The sequence below is a fragment of the Pseudochaenichthys georgianus genome, chromosome 16, assembly GCF_902827115.2.
Source record: "Pseudochaenichthys georgianus chromosome 16, fPseGeo1.2, whole genome shotgun sequence".
NCBI classification, from domain to species: domain Eukaryota; kingdom Metazoa; phylum Chordata; class Actinopteri; order Perciformes; family Channichthyidae; genus Pseudochaenichthys; species Pseudochaenichthys georgianus.
The window spans coordinates 45,253,278-45,279,362 of record NC_047518.2 but is presented as its reverse complement, the minus strand read 5'-3'; the positions used below and the strand labels follow the sequence as shown (position 1 = coordinate 45,279,362).

Here is a 26,085-nt window from a genome sequence, read left to right as displayed (position 1 = left end):
TGTGTCTTTAGTTGTAAGCACAGTGGCGATCTATTGTTATTAGCATCTGGTTAGCTAGCTATGCTAACGAATTTAAAGAGCTTTTCTACAACCAGGTGGAACAGAGCTCTCCTGAGAGGCTCAAATAACCTCAGCTCAGTGAGGTTAAGGCACACCTTGATATGATCATTATAGTTATTAATGAGACTAAATGAAAAACAGGTATAAAATATTATATGACAGTAACAAAAAAGTTGTTAAAAACAACAAGAATAGAGTTTAAAAGGGGAGTGATTTGTAAAATATCCAAAAAGAAAAATCTGCTTACAGTTCTGTTTCATATGGGTGTTGAAAGATGTATCCATAGATCTCTTCATGTTGCTCTCAAAGTGCACCAGATTGATGCTTTTAACTTCAATATTTAGCAATAACACACTGTAAAATACCCAGAGAGGCACTCGCGTCAAAGCAGCTGAGTCCGGAGCTTAATGCCGTTTTGTCCGATGTTATAACCACCGTCAATTACATCAAAACAAGACCACTGAAAGCTCGCCTTTTTTCCGTATTGTGCGAGGGGATGGGCTCGGAGTACACAGCTGTTCTTTTTCACGGCGAGTCCCGATGGCTCTCTCGTGGAAAAGTGCTTTCCAGGGTGCTGGCGCTTAAAGATGAGATCAGAATCTTCTTGGAGGAGGAGGGGAACGATCTTGCCAGCAAGTTTAATGATGAACATTTCCTCATGAAACTGGCCTACCTAAGGGACATGTTTGTGAAGCTTAATGAATTGAACCTGCAGTTGCAGGGCAACAATACACACCTTCCACACCTGGCAGACAAGATACAATCCTTCACACGGAAACTGGACATGTGGGGCAGGAGACTAGAACGTGGGGATATCGACTCATTTGAGAATCTCAAGGCATTCATCGAGACCAATGAGCTGCAGAACACAGCGTTCCCATGTATGAGAGATCACATCTCAGCCCTGAAAGTCAGTTTCCAGAAATACTTCTCTGTGGATGACAGTGCCAAATACGACTGGATTAGAGATCCATTTGTTGCAACACCACCTACCACGTTCAGCACTGCAGAAGAGGAACAGTACATTGAAATGACTTCAGATTCAACCATGAGGCTGCTGTTCAAATCCAAGACCACGGCTGGGTTTTGGGTTGGAGTGGAGAAGGAGTACCCTCTCATTGGTCAGAGAGCTTTGAGCATACTGCTGCCTTTTGCAACATCCTACTTGTGTGAGACAGGCTTTTCTGCTGTTGCTGCCATCAAAACCAAATACAGATCAAAGCTGAACATTGAGAATGAACTGAGAGTGGCAGTCTCAAAACAACAGCCCCGGTTTGAGAAGATCTGCGAGGGAAAGCAAGCACAGACAAGTAATTGTGTGGAATAGGAATTGTATAGTGATGTGATCGTTTGCAACCTGCAGTATAAATAGTAGTTCAGTGTTCATTCATATATTTTCCTTAAAGAAATTTGAATTTAAAAAATCTATTTTTCACTTTTGTTCATGTGCAATCCATAATAAAATATAAAATGATAGTTGGATCTTTGTATCTTCTTATTACTAGCAAAGAAAATGTAATGTTTTTACAACAATATACAATTAATCCTACCAATATAGATGGGAACCGGGTTGGGGGGTCCCGCAAATATTTCCAATACCCAAGGGGGTCCCACTGTCTTAAAGTATTCACCTTAAAGTCCATGAGCGAGTTTCACTGTTCATTAATCTGCTTCATGAATCTAGAACATATTTACGATGTTTTCAGTTTGATTCTATTCTCTTGTTGAAATGATCAGACTACCAAAAATAAAATGGCCTTGGAAATAGACTTGCAACCCTGCATATTTGTTGTGTTTTGCAGCATATTATATATGTCATTCCCTTATGTTCAAATACCACAGGTTGTGTAGTGATGTATTTGAGGTGTACTGTCCACATCGCAGACCTGAAGTCGTGCAGTCAATGTATGCGAAGTGTACAGGACCTTGGTCTCTGAGACTCAAAAAAGCCTTTCTCGCCTACCTGTCCACTTTGCATACCTGAGATCCTGCAGCCATTTCTCAAAGATGGTGTGGCATATAGGGAGGTGCAATCTCCTGATGATATAGACTGTATTATAGTGGAAATCTGCAACCCTAGAAAACAAGATAACATTAGGATAATCAATTTATACAACCCATGTCCAAATCTAACCACTGATATATTTAAATAAATAGCAGGCAATAAACATAGGAAGGAAGTTTGGTGTGGTGATTTCAATGCACACAACAGTCTATGGGGCAGCAACCATACAGACAGTATCGGAAATATGCTGGAGGAAAGAACACTAGTATGCCTTAATGATGAACATGGCACAAGAGTAGATGTACACAGGGGGAAAGTCTCATGCCTGGATCTGACATTAGTGTCAAACTGTTTGGTTCATACATGCGAATGGTTTGTTTTGAATAACTCCACTGTAGGAAGTGACCATTATCCAGTGCTTACTAAAATGAATGATAATGTGTATATATCCAGGAAGGAGGTGTAATAACCAGGTGGTGCTTTGCTAAAGCTGATTGGGGGAAATGTAGGATATGGTGTGAGGAGTCGGTACACCTGCTAACATCAGAGGGAAGCATAGAGTTCATTACAAGCCAAATAACGCAACATATACTAAATGCAGCAGAGAACAGTATACCCAAAACAACAACCAAGGGTAGGAAGAAAGTGGTGCCATGGTGGAATGAGGAATGCAGCGGGGCTATTAAAGAGCAAAATAATGCATTTAGAGAATTAAATAAAACATGACACAAAATAATGTTACAGAGTTTCAAAGGAAAAGGGCAGCTGCTCGAAGAACAATAAAATATACAAAAAAGAGAACATGGAGAGAATTGTGTTCTAGCATTGGCAGAGGAGTAACATTAGGGGATTTCTGGTCCATGTTTAAGCGGATGAGTAGGAAAAGGAAATCCATTAAAATTCCAGCTTTGGTTGATGGGGAGAGGCTGGCAGTGACAGATAAAGAGCAGGCAGATATGTTAGGAAGGACACTTGCAGCAGTACATAGTGGGGAGCATCTCAGTGATATTCATAGGCAGCAAAAACAGCAGTTACTAGCAGAGAATGAAAACGTGAAGGGGAAGAGACAGGATAATAGGTCAGCTCTGGATGTGGAATTAGTAAGAGTGAGTAACAATGTGGGAAAAACATTGAAAATGAAAGAGATAATGGCAATAGTGTACTTGGACATTGAAAAGGCGTATGACTCTATGTGGAGGGATGGGTTACTGATCAAATTGAGTAGAATGGGTATTGGAGGGAGAATGCACAATTGGGTAGGACCTTTTTAACAGACAGGACATTTAGAGTAAAGGTTGGAGCAGATATTTCCAATTATTTAGAAATATAAAATGGTATTCCCCAAGGGAGTGCAGTCAGTCCAATATTATCAGATTCAAAATGCCAAAAAGCAAGTCATGCATGCTACATGATATTTACAAATAAACGCAAGATTGATGGCCAACAGTTAACACTATATGATCGTCCAATGACAAAGGTGAATGGGGGAGTCTCTTTGCCGTCAACAAATTAAGATACAAGGTCAATGGAAAGGGAATAATTCCACAAAGGAACCAGCAGTAAAGAGGAATGGAAAAGCAAGATTTATAATGTTTATGTTAACTTTGAACAAATGTAATGCTTATCATCCTGTGTCCTGTGTGTGAAATGAGTGTTTAGCGCTTGTCAGGGTAAAAAAAATTCCAGGGCGTTTCACCTAAAGCAAGAGAACTTACAGGAAACGGGGGGATGCTTATATAAGATAGCACTTCTTTGTGTATCGGCTCGCTGTTGCACCACACACACACACACACACACACACACACACACACACACACACACACACACACACACACACACACACACACACACACACACACACAGACACCACAAAAGCTATAAAAACGGATACATTTACAAAGAGCTTTATGTAGCTGTGGTTGAAGACTGTCACTATAAGAAACATGGAGATGAGAGAGTATGCCAAATCACCAGCTAATGAAAGAACAAATAGACGGGCACAAAGAGATCCAGGTCAGAATACTTCAAGTAAGTTTAAGTTTTCAAATATTTTTTTTTATCTCTGACCCTTTTACATTTGTACTTTAGATGGCAGCTCGTAACTGTTTTTCCATGTGAATAATTTATTTGGGTTTCACAAGCTTCCTTAACCCTTAGATGCATAAGTGGGTCTTTTTTGACCCGGTGAGGTGAAGTGTTTTTGTAATTACATTTTTTATAATTTCATATTCCAGCTATTCCTCAAAAAAATGTCAAGTGCTACTCAACTGGCTTTAGATAAGCCAGTTCTTTATTAGTATATAAGTGCTTTGTTAGTAATTCTATCGCTCGAAGTGGAGTCGAAAGAGATGAGTTTTCAGTCTGCGCCGGAAGGTGTGTAAGCTTTCTGCTGTCCTGATGTCAATGAGGAGCTCATTCCACCATTTTGGAGCCAGGATAGCAAACCCACGTGTTTCTATTGATGGGAACTTGGGTCCCCCTCGCAGTGAGGGTGCAGCGACCTGTTTGGCCGATGCAGAGCGGAGTGCACGTGCTGGGGTGTACGGTTTAACCATATCCTGGATGTAGGAAGGGCCAGATCCATTCGCAGCATGGCACGCAAGTACCATTGTCTTGAGTGGATTCTAGCAGTGACCGGAAGCCAGTGGAGGGAGCGGAGGAGCGGCGTGGTGTGGGAGAATTTAGGAAGGTTGAAGACCAGACGAGCCGCTGCATTCTGGATGAGATGCAGAGGTCGGATGGCACATGCAGGTAGACCAGCCAGGAGGGAGTTGCAGTAGTCTAGGCGTGAGGTGACGAGAGCCTGGACCAGAACCTGCGTTGCTTTCTGGGTCAGCTGGGGACGCATCCTCCTGATGTTGAAAAGCGTGTATCTGCAGCAGCGGGTTGTAGCAGCTATGTTTGCAGTGAAGGACAGGTTGTTATCTAGGATCACACCCAGAGTCCTTGCAGTCTGAGTTGGGGAAACAACAGAGGTGCCGATGTTGATTGTTATTCAACATTTTAATTTAAATTGTGTACATTTTAAGAAATTGTAGTTTTTGTATTACTACCCCAAGCTTCAATAAGTGGGTCAAAAATGACCCGCATGCATTTTCTATGGAATCCTATGGGAACGTTTGATTATTATCACCTGTGGCTGTCAGGAATACATTCACTGTAGACCACACGGACTACATCACAAGTGACACCTCTCAGGAAGATTATTTTACACCGCAAGATCTGATACCTGTCAGTATAATAATAAGAATACATTATATTTTATAGGACTTTTCAAGGACTCAAAATCGCACAATATAAGGGAAGGTTAGGGTGGGGGGTATAGGACTATCAAACTTGATCAACCGGCATGGATTGTTGGGGGGGGGCTATGAGTTGTCGGAGTTGAGAGGCCTGTTAATTTATTCCGGCAAATTACTCAGACCTACTAATTGACCTAACAGAAGCTATTGAGTCCCTGTAAGTGTACTGCTTGGCTCAGATCCACCAACGTCAGCAAGATCTCACCTCTACTAACTCCTGAAGAACCAGGTTCAATTAACTGCTGTTTCAATTCAGACGACCCGCTAAATCTGTTTAAGCGATCCCAGGCATATACAAATTAAGAATATGTGAAGAGAAAAATAATAATATAAATAAAAACAATGATAAAATAATATAAAGGTTGTTTTTGCCATTTTTGATTTTGAGGTATTCCCCATTCAAGGTCTAATGAACCCTATGCTAATAGACAGAGTTTTGTCTTGCTTCTTTCTTTGCATAATGCCCTAAGGATTCTAACAGTTCTACACTAAATCCTTTGCAATTGAGATATTGCTTGTTAATAAAATTTAAAATCCCTCTTTTGCTCTATAAAATATCCCTTGGTACACAATTTATCAAGACAAATTCTAAATACTTGCGGGAAGATCCCACAAAAAGCCCTCCTCTCCTGTGGAAGAATTCATGTAAACTGCCACGGTGTGTGCACAAAACATGTGATGTGAGACTGAGAGCATCATTAGTGGATTGGGTAGGCTGCAGCCATATTCCTATCTGGATTCTAAACTCAGTTGGCTGGTGAACAGGCCCTCTTTTCTGGAGTGAAACTACGTTTCCAGAGATTGAGGACACTACATCCAAACCTTATAATTTAGCTTTAAGGTCACCTTTTTCTGGACTTCGCCCCTTTCTTGTCACCCATACACGATACAGACACTGTATTCCATGTTGCTCTGGTCAGAGGATATACATGTTTATGACTTCCTCCATTATCACAAATCAAAAGGAAATACTTGTTCCCACTGGGAGTGCGGGTCGGAAAAGGACCTGCTATGTCAGCACTAAAACTGAATAGTGGCACATCCTCTGTTATCTTAAGATGTTCCGGATTAACCTTCTTGAACCCGTCTACCTCAGCACATTGAAGACATGTCAGCCGTGTGTGTTGTAAGTGCATTTTGAGTTTTGGTATGAGGATTTTATTGTTGAGACAATATGTTCTCATACGAACTAGGCCCACATGGCCCAAACTGCTGTGTAATTCAAGTACAACCTGCAAAGCTTCTACAGGAGGCACATGAATGCTTCCACCCTTTTCCATACACTAGGAAATATGGCAGTCATGTGGTTAACTCATCCCCTGCTTTGAGCAAGTGCATCAACTTCTCTGTTACCTTGATAGTCAACATCTATCTTATTCGTATGGCTATGAACATGATTCCACTCTATGTACAAGCCTGCTCTTAACTCTGCAATAAGACTCCATTGTCCAGATTGCGGGGAACGTTCTCACAACTTTGGCTAACGTTACCTATAGGTTCTAATAATGTTTTAAAGAAACGTTTTAATCTAATGTTCAAATAACCTTTTTAGGATGTTTATTATTTCAAATAATGTTCCTATAAGGTTTAAGGTTAACTAAGACATAAGATTTTAACTGCAACATTCAGAGGATGTTTTGAGGATGTTATTAAGGCCTGAGATGACAGAAAGGTTTTTTATAAAATGTTCCTTTAATATGAAATGTTAACAAAGGTGGAACGTTTTGCCTGCAACATTCAGAGGATGTGTTTAGGATGTTGTTGGTGTAACACATTAAAGATGTTCTTTATAAAACGTTCCCTCAATGTTACATGATTGCAAATGAAGAACATTCTCCAAGAAGCACGTTGAAAGAATTAGTAGGGCATAATGTTCTAATAATGTTATCAAAAACATTTGAAGAAGGTCATCACAAAATATTTTAAGAGTGTTTTTAGAGAACGTTATCCTACCTTTCAGAAGAACATTCTGGGAACCAAAAGAAAACTTCCCGCTGAAAACATTCCTAGAACCGTGAATGGTAACATTCTCAGAATGCTTTTAGAACCAAACATTTCTAGCTGGGTAAGAGAGTGCTTATGGGAATCCCACGATACTTCCTGCCCTGTGTTCTGAGTCTGAATGTGACTATGGTTTCTCCATCAGAAGTAGCAGCCTCTATTAGTAATGCCTTCATTCCTGTGTTTAGGGCTTTGATACATTTTTGTTCATCAATCTGATCTCTTTTTGCATAACTTCTCTCGCTTGCCATTAGATGCATGAATGAGGAGTATACAATTCCCATTTCTGGTCCAGGATCAGCATCTTCTACTTCTCCTTCTTTTAAGAGTCCTTGGCCTAATGCATCCAGATTTCCATGTCCTGATAATTGAGCAACAGTCTCTGCTTGATTTATTGTATCCATTATATTTGCCCTGACTCGTCTACAATGTGCCTGTCTAAATCTCATTGAGACACAAGGTCTCATGTTCAAGAGAGACCTGTTCAGTGGTATCATTACCACACAAAGATACAGACAGACAGGACACCAAACACAGAGTTAACACTAAAATAAAACATCATTAAAAAAAAGTAGTCATTGAAATCCATATACAGTCGTCAGATACAGTATAGCAGGTGCAAACACCCACAGATGATTTCTCCAGCTTCTTTCAAATTAGTTTAAAATCCGTGATGGGTATCAAACTGGTCAGCTGAAGTTCCTGCTGAAGGGTGTTCCAGGTCGAGGGGGCAGAGTATGATATGGCATTTTTCCCAAGCACCGTGCGTACTGAGGGGACGGACAGAGTGATGTAATTTTGAGATCGCAGTCTATAGCTGTACTGTTTGTGTGATATGTAAGTGGATATGTAGAGGGGCAGCAGTCCAAGCATAGCGGTATAGATGAGTTTGTACCAGTGCAGTGATCTGCGCATTGATAATGATGTCCAGTTGACTAAAGAGTACAGCGTGCAATGGTGTGTGAGGGGTTTACAGTTGGTTATGAACCCCAGAGCCCCATGGTAAACAGCGTCCAGCAGATGAAGGGAGTGAGCTGAGGCGTTCATGTACACAACATCCCCGTAGTCCAAGAGCGGCAGCTACAAGCCGTTTCCTCGCACTTGTGGAGAAGCAGGCCTCGTTTCAATTTCCTTAAGAGATTGTCAATATGTGGTTTGAAGCAGAGATTTTCATACTTAGGCAAGTATCTGTAGGTGTTAACAGCTTCAATGGGGTTATGCTGTGCAGACATGATGCAGGGAAGAACAGTTGGTAACCTTTTCTTATTGGAAAACAACATGACTTTTGTTTAATCTGAATTTAACACCAACCTAAGGTGGAACAGATGTGACTGAAAAGTGTCAAAAGCAGACTGCAGACGTGCAAATGCAAGGGCAACAGTGCTAGCACAACAGTACACAAGAGTATCATCTGCATATAGATGTACAGAGGCATCAATACTTTGACCCACATCATTTATACAAATAGTAAAAAGGGTCGGTCCCAAGACCGAACCTTGAGGAACGCCTCTGGGCACATTAAGAAAGCTTGAGGAGAGACCGCTGAATTTTACACATTGCTTGCGATTTGAAAGATAGTTTGCAAACTAACCAACAGCTTGGTCAGACAGGCCTATATGAGATAACTTCATGGTCCACGTATCAAATGCCTGGGATAAGTCTATAGTCCAAGCCTTCAACAATGTCATTCACTACTTTCAAAGCAGCGTTACTGTGCTGTGCTGCTTCCTAAATCCTGACTGGTGAGGAGATATAATGTTGTTCAAGCTTAAATATTCTTTGATTTGATCATTCACCATTCAAGTACTTTAGCTAAAATAGAGAGCTTGGAAATTGGTCTGTAATTATTCATCACCTTGGGATCACCACCTTTCAATAAGGGGAGAACAGTTGCAGTTTTCCAAACATCTGGAATGACATTGCTTGTTATAGAAAGATTAACAACATGACACAGTGGTTTGGCTATTATATCTGCAGCTAGCCATGAGAAATAAGGGGGGAGATCGTCCATGCCTGCTGATTTTTTGGGGTCTAGGCCCTTTAGAGCCTTACAAACCTCCCCAACATTGAAGGGGTTGAAGGAGAAAGTGTGGGTACTGGAAGCATGACTGGTGGTGATGGAGGGAGATGATTTACCAAAAGATAAAGATAATGTGTCAAACATGGAACTGGAGGCAATAAAATGTTTATTAAAAACAATTAAGCATCTCTGTCTTATTTGACACAGGGGTGTGGAGTCAACAACAATGTTAGGAGGCAGCTCTAAGGAGCGAGAGCTGGCAGAGAGGGATTTTATGGTATGCCAAAATCTCCTCGGATCGTTTAAACTGTCTGTGGTCTGGGATAAGTAAAAATCGCTTTTGGCTTTTTTAATGGAAGCAGTACAGCGATTACGCAGTTGACGAAAAAGATATATATATATATATATATCGATATTTAGTTTTCCGAGAAAGTATCGATATTTCAGCCGCGGGTATCGATACATTAAGTCTGATAACTGTGTTCGTTATACTCGCGTCCAGGAGAGAAGCTTTAAAAAGTTGACTGATTGAGTCTCTGAGAATGTTCAAATGTATACTTTAATTAATAAAAAGTGCGGTAATGTTACAAGCAGAAGATGGTTCAGTCAGAAAAACAGCTGTGTTCTGGCTCTCGTGAGCGAAGGGAAGAGAGCGAGCTCCACCTTTCCAGCTGTTAAATATCCTCTGCTGAATCCTCCCTGTGGGCCGGTTGGCGCTGCTGGGGATCGGCCCTCCATGTCTCCAATGTTCGTTGTTGCGCATTACAGAGGATTCAGACATTGCACATTAAATATATAACTAAACATGCCTTTTCTCCTCCTTATCTCTTTCATGACTTTTCATTTAATACATTTTAAACGCTGTAATCAATACTCCAAAAAGACCTCACGGCTGGTATCATTTCCGGTAGTTCCGAATGTTGTCTCATGCTACCCACGTCTGTAAACAAACGTATTCAAATAAACTGTACCTTCATTTAATATTCAGCAATAATAATATCTCGACGTCTATAGTTGTAGTGTTGAAATCAGTAGGTTTCGGTGTGCAAGGATTTTCAGAATAAAAGCTCAACCACTGGTTGTGCACAACAACTTCTGGTTTTTCAGTATAAAACAGCATTTAAACTGACAGTATGTTTAAGGTACTTTATGCCATCAAAACATTGATTTTAATTTCTAACAAGTCCCATTCAAATCCCCCGTGTTCGGCCACCTGCTGCACCTTTTCATTCTCCATTGTCCATTGTGATACTGCACTTTACAGCTACAGTTTGCACTGTTTCAATAAATGAAACTAATTTTCTCACCACATCTTTTGATTCATTTTGTCCAGCATTTGCAAGTTGTAGACGCTCTGTCAAAGCCATATATTGTATAATTGATGCTTTCAGTTTTCAGTTGAATTAATTCAATCCAAGTCAATGGAACACTCACAAGATGTCACCAAAATCCCACTGTCCCTTTAAAATCTTTCAGAAAATGATATAAGTGTACCGAATTATATCGAATCGTATCGAATCGTATCGTTGGCTGAATATCGTGATATATATCGTATCGTTGGCTGAATATCGTGTATCGTATCGTGAGATTAGTGTATCGCCACAGCCCTAGTCATCACCTCCTCGAGTGACGACCATATTGCCTTCTGACAGTTTAATAGTCCTTATTATATTATTGCTCTATGCTTGCATGCTAGGGCCTATTCTCTTTGTCAGAGCTGCTGCTACTCCTCCTGCATGTTGTAGCTCCATATTAGGATGGTTCACTAACACGGTTGGTTGATCCAGTTTAAGATTTTCGATATCTGCCATTATTATTTCCAACATTCCTTTTCCCTGAATATCATGTCTAACAATGTGTTTTCTTCTAGGAGTATTAGATGGGATACTCATAAGTGGGGTTTGTGAGCTATCATCTCCGTAGGGTGGAGGTAGGGTCTCAGACATTATACCACCTGCTTGTTGCTCTCTGTCTAAAGGGTAGTCTAACAAGTACGTATTTAGATCGCGTTAAGCCTGTGGGTCTGGGCTAATACGACCAGGAGGGTCAGAAGGGCCGGATCTGGCTTCTCCCTCCCATTCTGTGGCTGGTTCCGAGTCATTGAACTGCGGTCTAACCTCATCCGCCATGTTTTACGGGTTTAAGTTCACTCTTTTATACACATGCAAGTACCTAGGCTATTAATCACGCTGAATGATCAGTCCGACTATACCGTCACTTTGTTCTACTCTCCTGGATTCAGCTAGTGCATGCGGATACCTCAACTAAGAGGGTTATGTATCGAGCTTCAAGCTTTTCCAACAGCCTAGGTACCTTAGACCTATGGTTTATCTTATTAAATATCCTATTAACTCGTCACCACGTTATATATAGGCCGTTTTGGTTCTTGTAGTTTAACTCTGTAAAAGGTTGACTTTTAACAGAGCCCCACAGTTGGGCGCCATGTCGGAGTCGGGAGACTTGTTAACTTATTCTGGCAAATTACTCAGACCTAGTAATTGACCTAACAGAAGCTATCGAGTCCCTGTAAGTTTACTGCTTGGCTCAGATCCACCAACGTCAGCAAGATGTCACTTCTACTAACTCCTGAAGAACCAGGTTCAATTAACTGCCGTTTCAATTCAGACGAACCGTTAAATCTGTTTAAGCGATCCCGAAGGATTTTCGATATCACTAATGAGATGTGGCCCTACCTAAGTGTGAGTGTGGCAGTTGTACAATATTACCTTACGCAGGAGAGGAGAGCGCATATTTATTTTGAGTTGTCCCAATCCAAAGGGTGGGATCAGTTTATTTCAAGAAAAATTGGTCCACACTTGTACAGGGTTTTTACCTTCTCTCGTTACAACATGACAATCATAAAAAACATATCATGCTGTGGTCCTTTTCTAATATGAAACCTCAATTCACAGTTTTACATTTATTACCCTAAATTGTAACTTTAGGTAAATAACATAACCCTAACCCCGAAATAAAGTAAGCAAAAACCGAAACTTTAGGTAAATAACATAACAATTCAGTTGTCACATTTAAAATCGTCAGACAGAATTTAGAGGCATCTCCTCATAAATGGCTGTAGATAATAAAAAGCATATTCAAACTTTCATTTAACAAACCAATTTGCATCAATTCATATACACGGAACACCTATATCCAGCAAGAATTCAGAGGACCGTCCTCATAGGTGGCTGGGTTATAAACATTCAACAAATCCTCAAACAATTCACTCAGCATTCAACAAATCAATTCGAACCTTACCGAGAAAAAACCCAGCTCTGAAGCTTTCCCTCTCTCACCCAGCATTTTTATGCTCCACCAAGGGACAGACAAAACAAAGACACACCTATATATATCCATATTTGTGGGGGAAAAGGGCATGGCATCTGATGTACAGGACTGAATGTCTAAAAATATTATTCTAGGTCACGGCATAACCACCTTTTTTTGGGCCTCAATATTTCTCCAACAAGTCAGGTTGGTAGGGGGTAAGAAGACCAGTGAGATAGGGGTGGGGGGTTCAGATGGCGGAGGGCTATAGTTGAGGGCCAGTATTTTGTAAGTGACGCGTTGGGAGACAGGAAGCCAATGAAGGTCTTTGAGGACTGGTGTGATATGGTGCCATGATCTGGTGTGTGTGAGGAGTCGGGCGGCTACATTTTTTACAATTCGGAGTCTATCCAGGGACCGGGAGCGGATGCCGTAGATAATTGAGTTACAGTAGTCAAGGTGGGAGGAAATAAAGGTAGGATAGGTCGTTCAGCTGCAGAGCAGGTAAGAGAAACTTTTTTCCAAATGTAAAAAATGTTTCTAAAATTATAAATAGTGAAAGATTAAATGTAAAATATTTCTAGTGTGAACCAAAATATAATATTGAATATTATACAAGTGATTTTTCTTAACCAAAATGACAAAAATGGCATAAAAACACATTATTCTAATATGGGTCCTTTTTGACCCACTTATGGAAGAGTGTAGGGTCCAGCCACTGGGCATCTAAGGGTTGAATAAATAAAGCTTATTGATACATGTTTACGAAACTAACAAAACAATCCTAATATAAATAACCTGCTTTTCTTCATTTCGTTGCTTATTTTGAAAGTTGGAGACTTTCCCGGGCTTTTTGATGGCCCATCAAGGGGAGGGGCTGCTCCCCCCTCTGCATCTGCAAAGTGCATGCTGCTGTATGGCAGCTACAGCAGAGCTAACTGCCCTGCCCCATTCAACACATGTGTCATGACCACGGAAGGTCATTTCCGGAGGGTCTGCAGCTAACCTGCAACATGGCTGAGCGCGGCAGGAGCATGAAGCGATTTCAGAGAAGACTTGAACCTCTAAAAGTTCAGCACAAAAGATGTGAAAGGCGGCTTTCTCCTACAGTTTCAATGCAGGTAAGATATTAAGATAATTTATTTGTGACCCACCCCCCATAGTTTGAAAACCACTGCTTTAAGAAAACATTTTCCCACACTATTTGTAGGAGCCATTTTATGGGTGTTGTTGGTGTCTCAGTTGATGTATAGTGCAACATTATTTTAAACACTTGGTGGCGGGGTTTAGCTGCACAGGGTGTATAAAAGGGGTCATAGGGGACAGGAGAGGAAGAGGACACAGGAGGAAGAGCATACCAATTCTACCAGACGGCCAGCCCAGACAGCCCCGGCAGATGCTCATACTACAACTATTAACACAGTGTACTTTAACCTTAGTATGTAAAGCAATAAAACATCATTCTAAAACTGCAGCAAAAGACCGGAACTTCATATGTTTGTGTCTGCGTCAGGATCATACTAAACCCTCCTGTGAAGTAATGGCAAAAAGATATAGACACTGGAACATTTAAATTGCCATTACATTAAGTAGAATCGTACTCTATGAGTGAAACTGAACAATATAAGAAACATATCGCATTGGATTAAGGATCGATTTCACCGGACAAACAATTGGATTACTTCACAACTGACACCATCATCCCGGATCAGCTGGACAACACGCCACAATCAGCTGGAGATTGTCACCACCTGCGCTCACTAAGATGGCGAAAGGAGACGCCGAGAACCAAGGCTGGGAAAGCGGCCGGGTATGTGCAGTACTAAAACTGGATTGTATATTGGATACATAAGCTGTATTGGACAATGGCTTGGATTTAATGCTGCAATAATGTCAGCTGTTTGAATCAGCGCCCTGTCAGCAGACGGACAGCCAGAACACAAAACTTAAAGGAACAGTGAACATTATGCCTGTCAATTCTGATGTTACGTCAACAGATGGCGCTGTTGGGATGGGATCAGTAATGGAAAAAAGGATCACCCAACGCATGGCCAATAGATGGGAGTTGCTTATTGTAAACTGTGAAAAAACTAAATAAGCTTAAATCAGGGACCTACACTCTTAAAACCACTATGGTTTTTCTCCTGTGTGAATACGTTGATGTGATTTGAGAGCACCTGATTGAGTGAACATTTTCCCACACTCTTCACACCAGTACGGTTTTTCTCCTGTGTGAAGACGTTGATGTGATTGGAGAGCACCTGATTGAGTGAAAGTTTTCCCACACTCTTCACAGCTGTAAGGTTTTTCTCCAGTATGAATACGGTGATGTGATTTGAGAGCACCTGATCTAGAGAAAGTTGTCCCACACTCTTCACACCTGTAAGGTTTTTTCCCAGTATGAATATGGTGATGTGATTTGAGATGAGCTGATGTAGTGAAAGTTTTCCCACACTCTTCACACCAGTATGGTTTTTCTCCTGTGTGAATACGGTGATGTGATTTGAGATTAGTTGATTGAGTGAAAGTTTTCCCACACTCTTCACACCAGTACGGTTTTTCTCCAGTGTGAATATGTTGATGTGATTTGAGAGCACCTGATTGAGTGAAAGCTTTCCCACACTCTTCACAGCTGTAAGGTTTTTCTACAGCATGAATACGTTGATGTGATTTGAGATTATATGATGTAGTGAAAGTTGTCCCACACTCTTCACACCTGTAAGGTTTTTCTCCAGTATGAATAAATTGATGTGATTTGAGTTGACCTGATGTAGTGAAAGTTGTCCCACACTCTTCACACCTGTAAGGTTTGTCTCCCGTGTGAATACGTTGATGTGTTTTGAGATTACCTAATTGAGTGAAAGTTGTCCCACACTCTTCACAGCTGTACGGTTTTTCTCCAGTGTTAAGATGTTGATGTGATTTGAGAGCACCTGATTGAGTGAAAGCTTTCCCACACTCTTCACAGCTGTACGGTTTTTCTCCCATGTGAATATGCAGGTGGATCTTTAAATCTCCAGATGTTGAAAAAGATTTGTCACATTGCTGACAGCTGTGACGTCTCTTTCTTCCTTTCAGTTTCTAGAAGAGATGGACAGAGAAAGAGAGAAAGTCAATCTAAAAAGCATAAATACAAAAGTTAACACAATAAAAACTCATTTAATATAAACCTTGTGTTAACAAAATACTACTTATCAACTGTTTGTGTTTATTATATTTGTATTATATTTTATACAGTAATACAGCAATATTCTAACCAAAGTATATACCAGAGGTGGGGGACTCGAGTCACGTGACTTGACTCTCATAGCATATTTCTTGACTTGAGACTTGCTTGACTAACATTGATAAAAGACTCAACTTTGACTTGGTATTCATGACTTGAGACAGATGACTGGAAAGGACTTTACTTTTTAAAATAAAATATTTGCATTTGATTTTGTATTGTATTGTACGAAGCCCCTAGAGGGCAATGAAAGAAAAAAAAGAGAATTTATCTCGTTCACAGGAGAAAGTAGGAAGTGGAGCGCACAGGAGACAGCCGCTTCATTGCTGACTGTTATGTTTATGTGGGGAAATACATAAATTATTTTAGATATATTTCAAACTCGGACTTCATTTTAGGGACATTTCGGCCAGGGGTGTAGAGTTATTTGTTCAAGCACCGGATCGGCAAAACAGGGGAGTCTGTGAACCAGTCTGCCTTGACCTATGTATTCATGTCTGTGACTCACAGTATCTGCTGCCCACAGCGGTTTTATAGAAGAAGAACCCCCTTCACTTCATGAAATCTCTGCAGCACCAGGAGGCAGTGTAACTCAGCAGAATCTGAGAAGAGCAGCACCAGCTACACAGAGCTGTGCCTTCACTGTGTTTACCTTCATTAGAACAGCTAACCAGCGATCACAGCCTGCTATGTTTTACTTACACACACACACACACACACACACACACACACACACACACACACACACACACACACACACACACACACACACACACACACACACACACACACACACCCACACACACACCCACACACACCCACGCCCACACACTCACACACCCACACACACACACACACACACACACACACACACACACACACACACACACACACACACACACACACACACACACACACACACAATTATTCCCCCTATTACCTGTTTTATGATTTCAGAGCCCCACTCTCCATTGTTGTTAATGTTGAAAATAAAACTCTAGTTTTCATAACCACTTATTTAAATACGGAAACTGGGGTTATTCATCAGGATTTCGTAGGACTGAACTTGCTTGACTCTCACCCCAGTAACTTGAGACTTGCACATGTATGACTTACTCCCACCTCTGGTATACAGGAGACGGAGGGAGACGGCATCCTGTCACTGCGAGTCTCAGTATGCTCCGTTCGTCTTGTGTTTTGTTTTTTTGGTCTAATTATTGTCTAAACCTTGTTGTGTCTGTATGAAACGTCATTTTGGGAGACCATGCTTTTAAACCTGTGGATTACATTTGCCTTCTGCAGACCATGTCTGGCCATACAACTTTCCAAGACACACCTGAGTGACAGCACGAACAGGTGTGGCGAGGAGCCCCGGCCTCTACGCTGCTACAGCCACGAGGCTATGCTAGAGCTACAATGCGATCGGCCTCCTACGAATACACCAAGCCATCTGTGCTCTTCGTTATTGGATGACATCCCTCGGGAGCCGCGTAGAAACACCAGGAAAAAGAGACGAGGAAAGAGACGAGGTGTTCAGAATCGCCTACGGCGGAGATTCAGCCGGCCACCACTTCCATCCATCAAACTCTTCATGAGTCAGCAATCACTAGGGGGATCCAAGATGGCGCCTGTGTCTGCATGCCGCTCCCTCAGCTCTCTGCCTTTAGCGATCCTGCTTTTGTTCTATGTATGTCAAAATGTCTCTGCTCGTCTATGATCGCAAATCTCTCCTCCACCTCAGATCCTCACTGGAGTTTATACTGCTGCCCAAACCTACATCTGACAACCGTAAATCGCCTCCCCCCCTTTACTGTCGGATATTCCCACTTACCGGCGCCGGTTGCCCTGCATCCTGCCTCACCGAAAGCGTTTTAGACGACGGGGAAAGCGTGGTGGTGCGCTTGTCCATCAAAAAGCATACCCGACGGCTTCTTCTGGGACTTATCCACGAATCAGATGTCATGGCCCTCCCGCTGCACGCCAACTGACGGTACGTCCACACAGCGGCTTTGGAAAAAGCTTGCCGGCGGGCGTGTCTGAAGCTTGACCAACAACCAATCACATGAATCTCCCGCCCCTGACACACAAGCAGCTGTTTGATTGGCTAGAGCAGGGGTTCTCAACGTTTTGATGAGTGAGGGCCAATTTAGGTACCCAATATTGGATTGAGGACCGCCCAAGAAAAAACGGAACACAAAATAATTCCAAAACAAATTCAGGGTATATGCAGGAATCCTGAAGTCAAATGTAATACCTTTTAAGACCTTTTTTAAGACCCTTTCCATACATTTTAAAACCTCATCGCAACTTCGAGTTCTAACCGGTTACATTGGCGACACACTTTACCTCACAATTACTATATTGATTGTAAGATAGCACAACTAAACAGAGTGCAGACAGACTACTGTCCTCTCCACATGAACTTCAACCTCTCTGTGAAGGTCAGGTTTAATGCAGTATGCTGCTTTGTTGCTTCTGTACTCTGTGCTCTTTCATTCCAGTAAAACTGCTCAGAAACCAGTAGAAACCAGTATTTGACCAATAAACAAAACAATTGACAAAACTTTGAACTATGAAATATATTAAACTTTGGTGAGCTTCAGCGGGGTAATGCCATATAGAGCTCCCTCACAAATACCCAGGGGTTAAATTGGGCTGGGGCTGTCTGGGGCTAAGCCCGGCGCATAGGACGATGCTTTGACGTCATCACCCTCACACATTTGTCATATGTTTACAAAAAACGATATATATATGTTAAGACTTTTCTCGTTCTTAATATAGACTATATTTAGGGTCGATATGTGTTGATCTTACTTTAAAATAGCAGATCTCTGTGACCGGATATAGGTTGGCCTAGACCCCGGCCCCACGAGGACGCATACAGTAAATCGCATACGCAAAAAAGTTTTCCGTTCACACGCATTCGATTCATTAACGTGTCCGTTCACGAAACTTAAAATAAGAAGCAGCATGTTATGGCACGCTATGCATGGGGCCACCTTGAGGGGGTTTCCAGACATGTTGTTTCAGTAAATTAAAGGGTGTTTCATGTTGTCGCTGCTGTGGACCTCCTTAATACCTTGGAAAATGCCATTTAATACTTTTTAATAGCCTTAATTTTCGCTAAATTGATTAATCAACTTTTAATACTTTTTAAGACCCTGCGGACACCCTGTTATTGTACTAACCAATTACCGCAACTCGCGAGATGCCTAGTTGCCATGCAACCAGTAGTCTAGCAAACTTTCCATAAGCTGTCATTCATAATTTAGGAATGACAACACAGGGGGCGCAGTTTTACCATTCTTAACCCTCTGGAGTCTAAGGGTATTTTCTCGATGTTTAGATGTTTTCTTAAATCACCTTTTAAATGTATTTCTTCTAACATGGCACCCCATGTGTTAAATATCAAAATGTTCAGGACAATCTCTGGTCTTGCTATATATGCATATTGCTCACCTTAGAGCACTGTTTGATGAGATAAGTAGCTCAAAAGCTTAAAATGTGACATCCGATTTTTGGAAAATCTTCAAAACTCTGATCGAATTGATTTGGTGTTTTAGATTTGGTTACCAAAGTCTTAGGATCACAAAAGCAGTGAAATATTTGAATTACACTGTATATAAATGTGTTATGGTTTTTCATACCACTGCTACGCTGACGCCACCCAATTAATTCTGTCCTTTCCCCGCTCAGAGACCCAGGTCGTCGCACGCATCTCTGCTTGTTTAGCTGACATCTCTCAGTGGATGTCCGCTCATCATCTCAAGCTCAACCTTGACAAAACTGAACTGCTTTTCCTTCCGGGAAAAGATTGTCCCACTCTTGACCTGCCTATCAACATCGGCACCTCTGTTGTTTCCCCGACTCAGACTGCAAGGAATGTGGGTGTGATCCTAGATAACAACCTGTCCTTCACTGCAAACATCGCTGCTACAACCCGTTGCTGCAGATACACGCTCTACAACATCAAGAAGATACGCCCCCAGCTGACCCAGAAAGCGACCCAGCTTCTGGTCCAGGCTTTCGTCACCTCACGCCTAGACTACTGCATCTCCCTCCTGGCTGGTCTACCTGCATGTGCAATCCGACCTCTGCAGCTCATCCAGAATGCAGCGGCTCGTCTGGTCTTCAACCTTCCTACATTTTCCCACACCACGCCGCTCCTCCGCTCCCTTCATTGACTTCCGGTAACTGCTAGAATTCACTTCAAGACACTGGTACTTGCGTACCATGCTGCAAATGGATCTGGCCCTTCCTACATCCAGGACATGGTTAAACTGTACACCCCAGCGCATGCTCTACGCTCTGCATCAGCCAAACGACTCGCTGCGAGGGGGACCCAAGTTCCCATCAGCAGAAACACGTGGGTTTGCTATCCTGGCTCCAAAATGGTGGAATGAGCTCCCCATTGACATCAGGACAGCAGAAAGCTTACACACCTTCCGGCGCAGACTGAAAACTCATCTCTTTCGACTCCACCTCGAGCGATAGAATTACTAACAAAGAACTGCTAACAGAGCACTTATATACTAATAAAGGACTGGCTTATCTATAGCCAGTTGAGTAGCACTTGAAATACTTGGCTCTATGAAACCTGATGTACTTATATGATTCTGTTTTCTTCAAGGTTGTGTCTGCCTGGTCGAATGTACTTATTGTAAGTCGCTTTGGATAAAAGCGTCAGCTAAATGCAATGTAATGTGTTATTCATGTCTAAAATAAAAAATAAATAAATAAAATTTTGAGTAAAATAGGTGTTTATCACTCTACTTTCACCACAGCAGGGACTAAGATACATTAGGACTGAATAATGACTTCATATTACATACCAAGGTTCATGTGATGTGTACAAATACAAATTGAGCATTCAACCTTTTTTTTCCAACCAACAATTTATTATAAATATGTTTTTTTCAACCAACTATTTATATGAATATAAGAAACTGGAAAATCTCACTATTTACAATATTGAACATCAGAACTTTCAACCAACTATTCATTATAACATGTCAAGGTCTTTGTCTGTCTTCCAAGACAGTGGGTCTGGCTGCTGTGTCGGTGGGGGTGATGGTGCATGGGCTGCTGTATAGGTGGGTTGTACAAGTGCTATACGAGACCTCCACGAGACCTCCTTGCTGGCTGGGTTGAAGGTGATGGCTGTGGTGGAGCCTTTGTGCTGAGGTGTATCTTGACCTGGTGGCAGCCGCAGATGGAGGTGGAGGCAGCTGTAGTGATGCTGGTCTGCTGGTCCTTGGTGGTGATGGCTCTGGTGAAGGCCCTTGAGCCACAGTAGATCTTGACCTGGGGGCCGGCACAGATGGATGTTGTGGCTGCTGGATAAACGCTGCCTGTGTAGGACAATAATTACAACTAATTTCGTTGAAATAAAGTTCAGGTAAAATGTTGCTCAAGCACAAATAATAATGCACACATAAAAATAAAGTTTGGGAGGTTGCAGAAGGAGTCTCTCTCGATCACCCACCCACCCCCACCCACCCCCAGAGATTAACAGAGAAATATGCTCTCTTTTGACTGCTGTCTGGTTGAGAGAAAGGCAAACACGAAGGATTTTTAAGGAGACATGGATTTTATCCTTTCCATTTTCTCTCTGCACGCCTGCAGGTGCTTCTAAGAGCGCGAGTACAATCATTGAGTCACGGCTCTGAGAGAACTTTGTTGCGTCTAAGCGTAAAAGGAGCGACGGAATCCAGTATTAGTGTACATGTTGAGTCAAACATGGAGATAAGCTCATCCGCACTAAGATCAGAGTTCACCTCTAATTTACAGATCGGAGAAGCATTAAAAACATCTGAAAACTGTGAGGCAGTCAAGGGGTTTGACAGAAAGTCAGAGAAGTCAGTGATAAAATCCTTATTGCACTTTTGGCGGACAATACACGACTGCGCAGAGCACAGGCAAGACCGGGTTCAGTTCAAAAAGCTGCAACTCAAAGCTAGCATAGCTAGTAACAGGGTGAAGCAATCGGCATTGGAGACTAGCTCTAAACACTGGGGGCCGGCGGGCCCAACAGAGGCCGCAACTCCGGAAAGACAGGGCGAATCCACCAAACCCTCACGGTACGTCCACACAGCAGCGTTCCAACGCTTCTACCCATTCACTTTGAATGGGGTGACGTCACTTTGCCTCACTTTTCGCCGAACTGCATTGTGGGAAGCAAAGCGGAGATTTCCAGGCATCTCAGGATTAAAAAGTTGAGCAATGTTCAACTTTTGAATCTTCTGAAGCTTTCTGTGGAAGCGTCAGCCAATCAAATCATATGCCAGTACAAGCTCTAGCCCAGGGGCTCTCAAAGTGCGGCCCGCGGGCCAATGGCGGCCCTCGGAAATGTTTCTGGCGGCCCGCGATAGTTAATGTGACACGCTGAAATGCATGCGTTATATTTTAATCCTCCATGGTTGTATCTATATCTTCAGATATCCGCGGAATCGCTGGAAGAGTAGCTTTCCAGCGGTATCTCCTGTGAGACTGTAACCAGGGCACAGCAGCCAATATGGCCGCTCAAAGCAGCTTGACTTTACACTGTGTGGGATTGGTGGATTTGTGTGTCCGTCAAGGAAATCTCGGCCGGCTGCCATCACGGTCTGAAATGACCAATGGACATCGGGGGGGCCTACCCACCAAGTAAAACAAACATAAACCACGTGTCTCCCATCAGTTTACGTCTGTGAGGAGAGAGAGAGAGACACCGAGAAAATGGCTACAGTTGCCGACTTTGCTAGAGATTTTTTTCGCTAGCAGCAGTGAAGATAGAGCCTCAGAACCTGAAGTCTTTGACTGTTCTGTAGAAGTAAGAATACAAAGACAACAACAAGGATCCATTTGGACATGGGTAAGTGTACATATTACAGTAATAGTGTACTGGCAATGTGTGGGGAATACCGCGAAAATGAACAATAGGTTTATTGATATATATTTTTTATCGATAGTCATGAACTTTTTATTGGGACAAAATAGACTCTCCATTAGCAAACGTTTACTCTGTGTTAACGTTATTTTGGTGTGTAAAGTGAGATTACATGTGTAGATGATTAAATTAATCATGTATTCGTCCCACAACGGAGACATTTACAGTGACATGTTTTTGCCATCGATTATTTTATCATACTGTTCTGTACAGATGAGACTTTGTAATCAGATGTAGCCTATGTATATGTGTGTCTGTGATTTTATACTGAATTTAAAGTAACTGGAAATACCTGTGTGTGTGTGTGTGTGTGTGTGTGTGTGTGTGTGTGTGTGTGTGTGTGTGTGTGTGTGTGTGTGTGTGTGTGTGTGTGTGTGTGTGTGTGTGTGTGTGTGTGTGTGTGTGTGTGTGTGTGTGTGTGTGTGTGTGTGTGTGAAGCAGCGCTGTCTGTTTATTTGCAATGTAGGCTAGGCCTAATCAGATTAATTTCAAATCCAGATTCAGTTGTTTGCATAAATAGGCTATATTTTTCGTTTCGTTTATTTAATAAGTTAATTTCAGGACAACTTTGGGAATTTTGTTTGTTTGTTATGAGTTTTAAATAGATTGAGAGAGAGAGAGGTCTGCTTAGTTGCAATACTGTAGTTTATGCAATTTCGGCCTATACATTGTTTATGTAATTTATGTGCCAGTGTGTCCATGGTTTTGAATCTGTGTGTGTGTTGAGCGCAGCGCCGTCTGCTTTTTGCATAGTAACAAAAGTGGGACAAAGCATACCGTTAGTTTCTGTGGACCTGTCTGCCCGTTTTGTGAGTGCACTGCACGCGTGCGCACTTGTGTGGCATTGTTTGGGATTACCTAATTAAAATAGCGTCCCCCCAGTAAAAAAATCCCCACTACACCACTGGCGCTATCTGATTATAACATTTTCGGGGCGGGAGCCAGCCAGTGAGGCGGGACCTTCTCAAATTACAGGCAGGTGCGAAAGAACGCAGACACAGACTGAAGCAAGCAGCAGCACTGAGCGGCAGAGCCATACATGTGTTTCGAAGGTAAGTCAGTTGAAAGCCGAAGTTCAATAAACATACCAATCCCCTCAGCTGAAGTTGCAAAAACACCACGATCTTATGATCCAATTCTATCAGTTTCCTAGTTACACAGGGACGCGGGAAGTCAGTCAGAGTTGGGGGTGTGTGCAGTGTCTCGCAGCAGAGTAACTGTGGTGCGGAGGGGGCGGCTGCGAGTGGAGCCTCGCAGTTTTTCAGGTTGATATGTGAAGCTCATTAGCTAGCCAACATGTATCCAGCAAATGTTTAGCAAAATATTAGAAGTGAGGCTACTAGACTGACGGTCTACTATAACAGCTTCACTTTTAATATTTTGCAAAACATTAGCTACTAGTGTTTTGCAGTTGCTAGCAGCTTATTGAGATGTTATGCTAGATAGACAGGCATTGTTTTGATATAATAAATTAAGCATTATTGTTAGTTAAACATGTCAACAATAATAAAACTGTGGGTTTTCTCCGGAGGTTTTTCCTTGTACGATGTGAGGGTCTAAGGACAGAGGGTGTCGTATTGTCATACTGATATTCTGTACAAACTGTGAAGACCACCGAGACAAATGTAACATTTGTGATATTGGGCTATATAAATAAACATCGATTGATGTCAGCCTGCAGCCCCACTTTGAACTCTCTGTCTCTCTCTAACTCATTGCAGATGGCTGCACTAAAGAAAAGGGCACAGAGAGGAAACCAGTTGTAAGATGTTTAAAAGTTCATTAAACATAATATATGCTTAAATGCATTTCAAAGAAGTTGTGTTGGAGTTTGTGTTATTCCACCTTTTGAAACCAAGATTATCTGATTTTACTGCAAATGTATATCGGTTCCAAATATCGGTTATCGGTCTCCTTGATTACTAATAATCGGTATCGGCCTTGAAAAAGCCATATCGGTCGATCCCTATAACAGTGTTAGGCATTTGTGAGGTGCAACAACATGAACCTTTCTGTTGGTCGCTTGTTAGCAGACCCACGCGATAGCAGAGCGAACAGGTACAGCAAGCGAGGGATCATTGTCCACTAGTAAATTGATTGCAGATGGTGTCGTGCTCGCGGACGGATACAAACAAAATAATAATGAATGGGTCGCGAAATATACTTTGGTGGCTGTTAAACCTGGGCGGCCCAAGTAAAGTCTATGTGAAAAGAAACCCTGGACTTGAATTTTGAATTGAGCCTTCCCTTATAGATACTATCTCTTTACGTATTAGTGATGGGAATTCCGGCTCTTTTTAGTGAGTCGGATCATTTGGCTCGGCTCACTAAGTAGAGCCGGCTCTTTCGGCTCCCAAACGGCTCTTCATGTTACCACAGTTTACCAGAGCCTCAGTTTCGCCTCTGCGAGGCTCCGGTGCTCGCAGTTCACGAGCGTGCTCCAGCACCCCCAAGGCTCGCCGGCAGTACACTTTCCGTCACAGGAACACGCTTTGCTGGAGGAGAAAAGAATCCCACCAGACTGCTTTGCCCCTCCAACAGAGGGATGTCCTCGTCCTTTTTGTCATTTCAAGCGATAAAAACTCTTTTGGACGCCCTTGGCTCGAGTTCAGGGCGTTCCGAGCTGAATAAGGGCGCCAAATGACGGCAAGACGCCCGGCTGTTGGAAACGCTGGAATTAGGAATATATTGTGATGAAGTGCACACTGACCTGAGCTCCAGGGGTCCTTTGTTCTCGGCCATGCTGCTCTCAGTGCTCCTTCTCCGGCTGGGTCTCTGAAATAAATCAACAAAACTCGAGCTGACACAAAACAAGACAACTCAATACAACCGACAGACACAACAAAACTAATCTACAGCTACTTCGTAGGTTCATAGCAGAGGTGAGAAGTAACTAAGTACATGTACTCAAGTACTGTACCTCAGTACTATTTAGAGGTACTTTTACTTTACTTGAGTATTTCCATGTAATGCTACTTTGTCTGCGACAATAGGAGACAGTAATAAAGCTGCTTCACTGAAGAGGAGAAACTCACAGCTCCAGGACTCAGTCAGTCAGGAGGAGACTAGAAACAACAAGTCAATCAACTGAGGATTCATCCTGTAACATAAAGGAGTTACCTAACAGAAACCAGTATGCTAACGGTAATAAAGAAGAGTTACCGTACTAAAACAATATGCTGAAGGTAGAAAGGGAGCGTTTACTCAAACTAAACGATATAATAATGTTAGAGAAAGTAATTATTAAGGTATTTCTTCCACCTGAATGAGAATAAA

At 42.1% G+C, this 26,085-nt stretch overlaps 1 protein-coding gene across 1 annotated transcript in view; it reads right to left on the bottom strand.

The window, feature by feature from the left end:
- Positions 1-26,085, bottom strand: part of LOC139435364 (zinc finger protein 850-like) — a 128,615-nt gene that overhangs the window by 76,239 nt on the left and 26,291 nt on the right. The window contains exons 4-5 of the mRNA XM_071205989.1: positions 15,372-15,504; positions 14,833-15,287 (exon numbers count right to left, since the gene is read on the bottom strand). Coding sequence (XP_071062090.1) covers positions 14,833-15,287; positions 15,372-15,504 — 588 coding nt within the window. The remainder of the gene's footprint in view (positions 1-14,832; positions 15,288-15,371; positions 15,505-26,085) is intronic.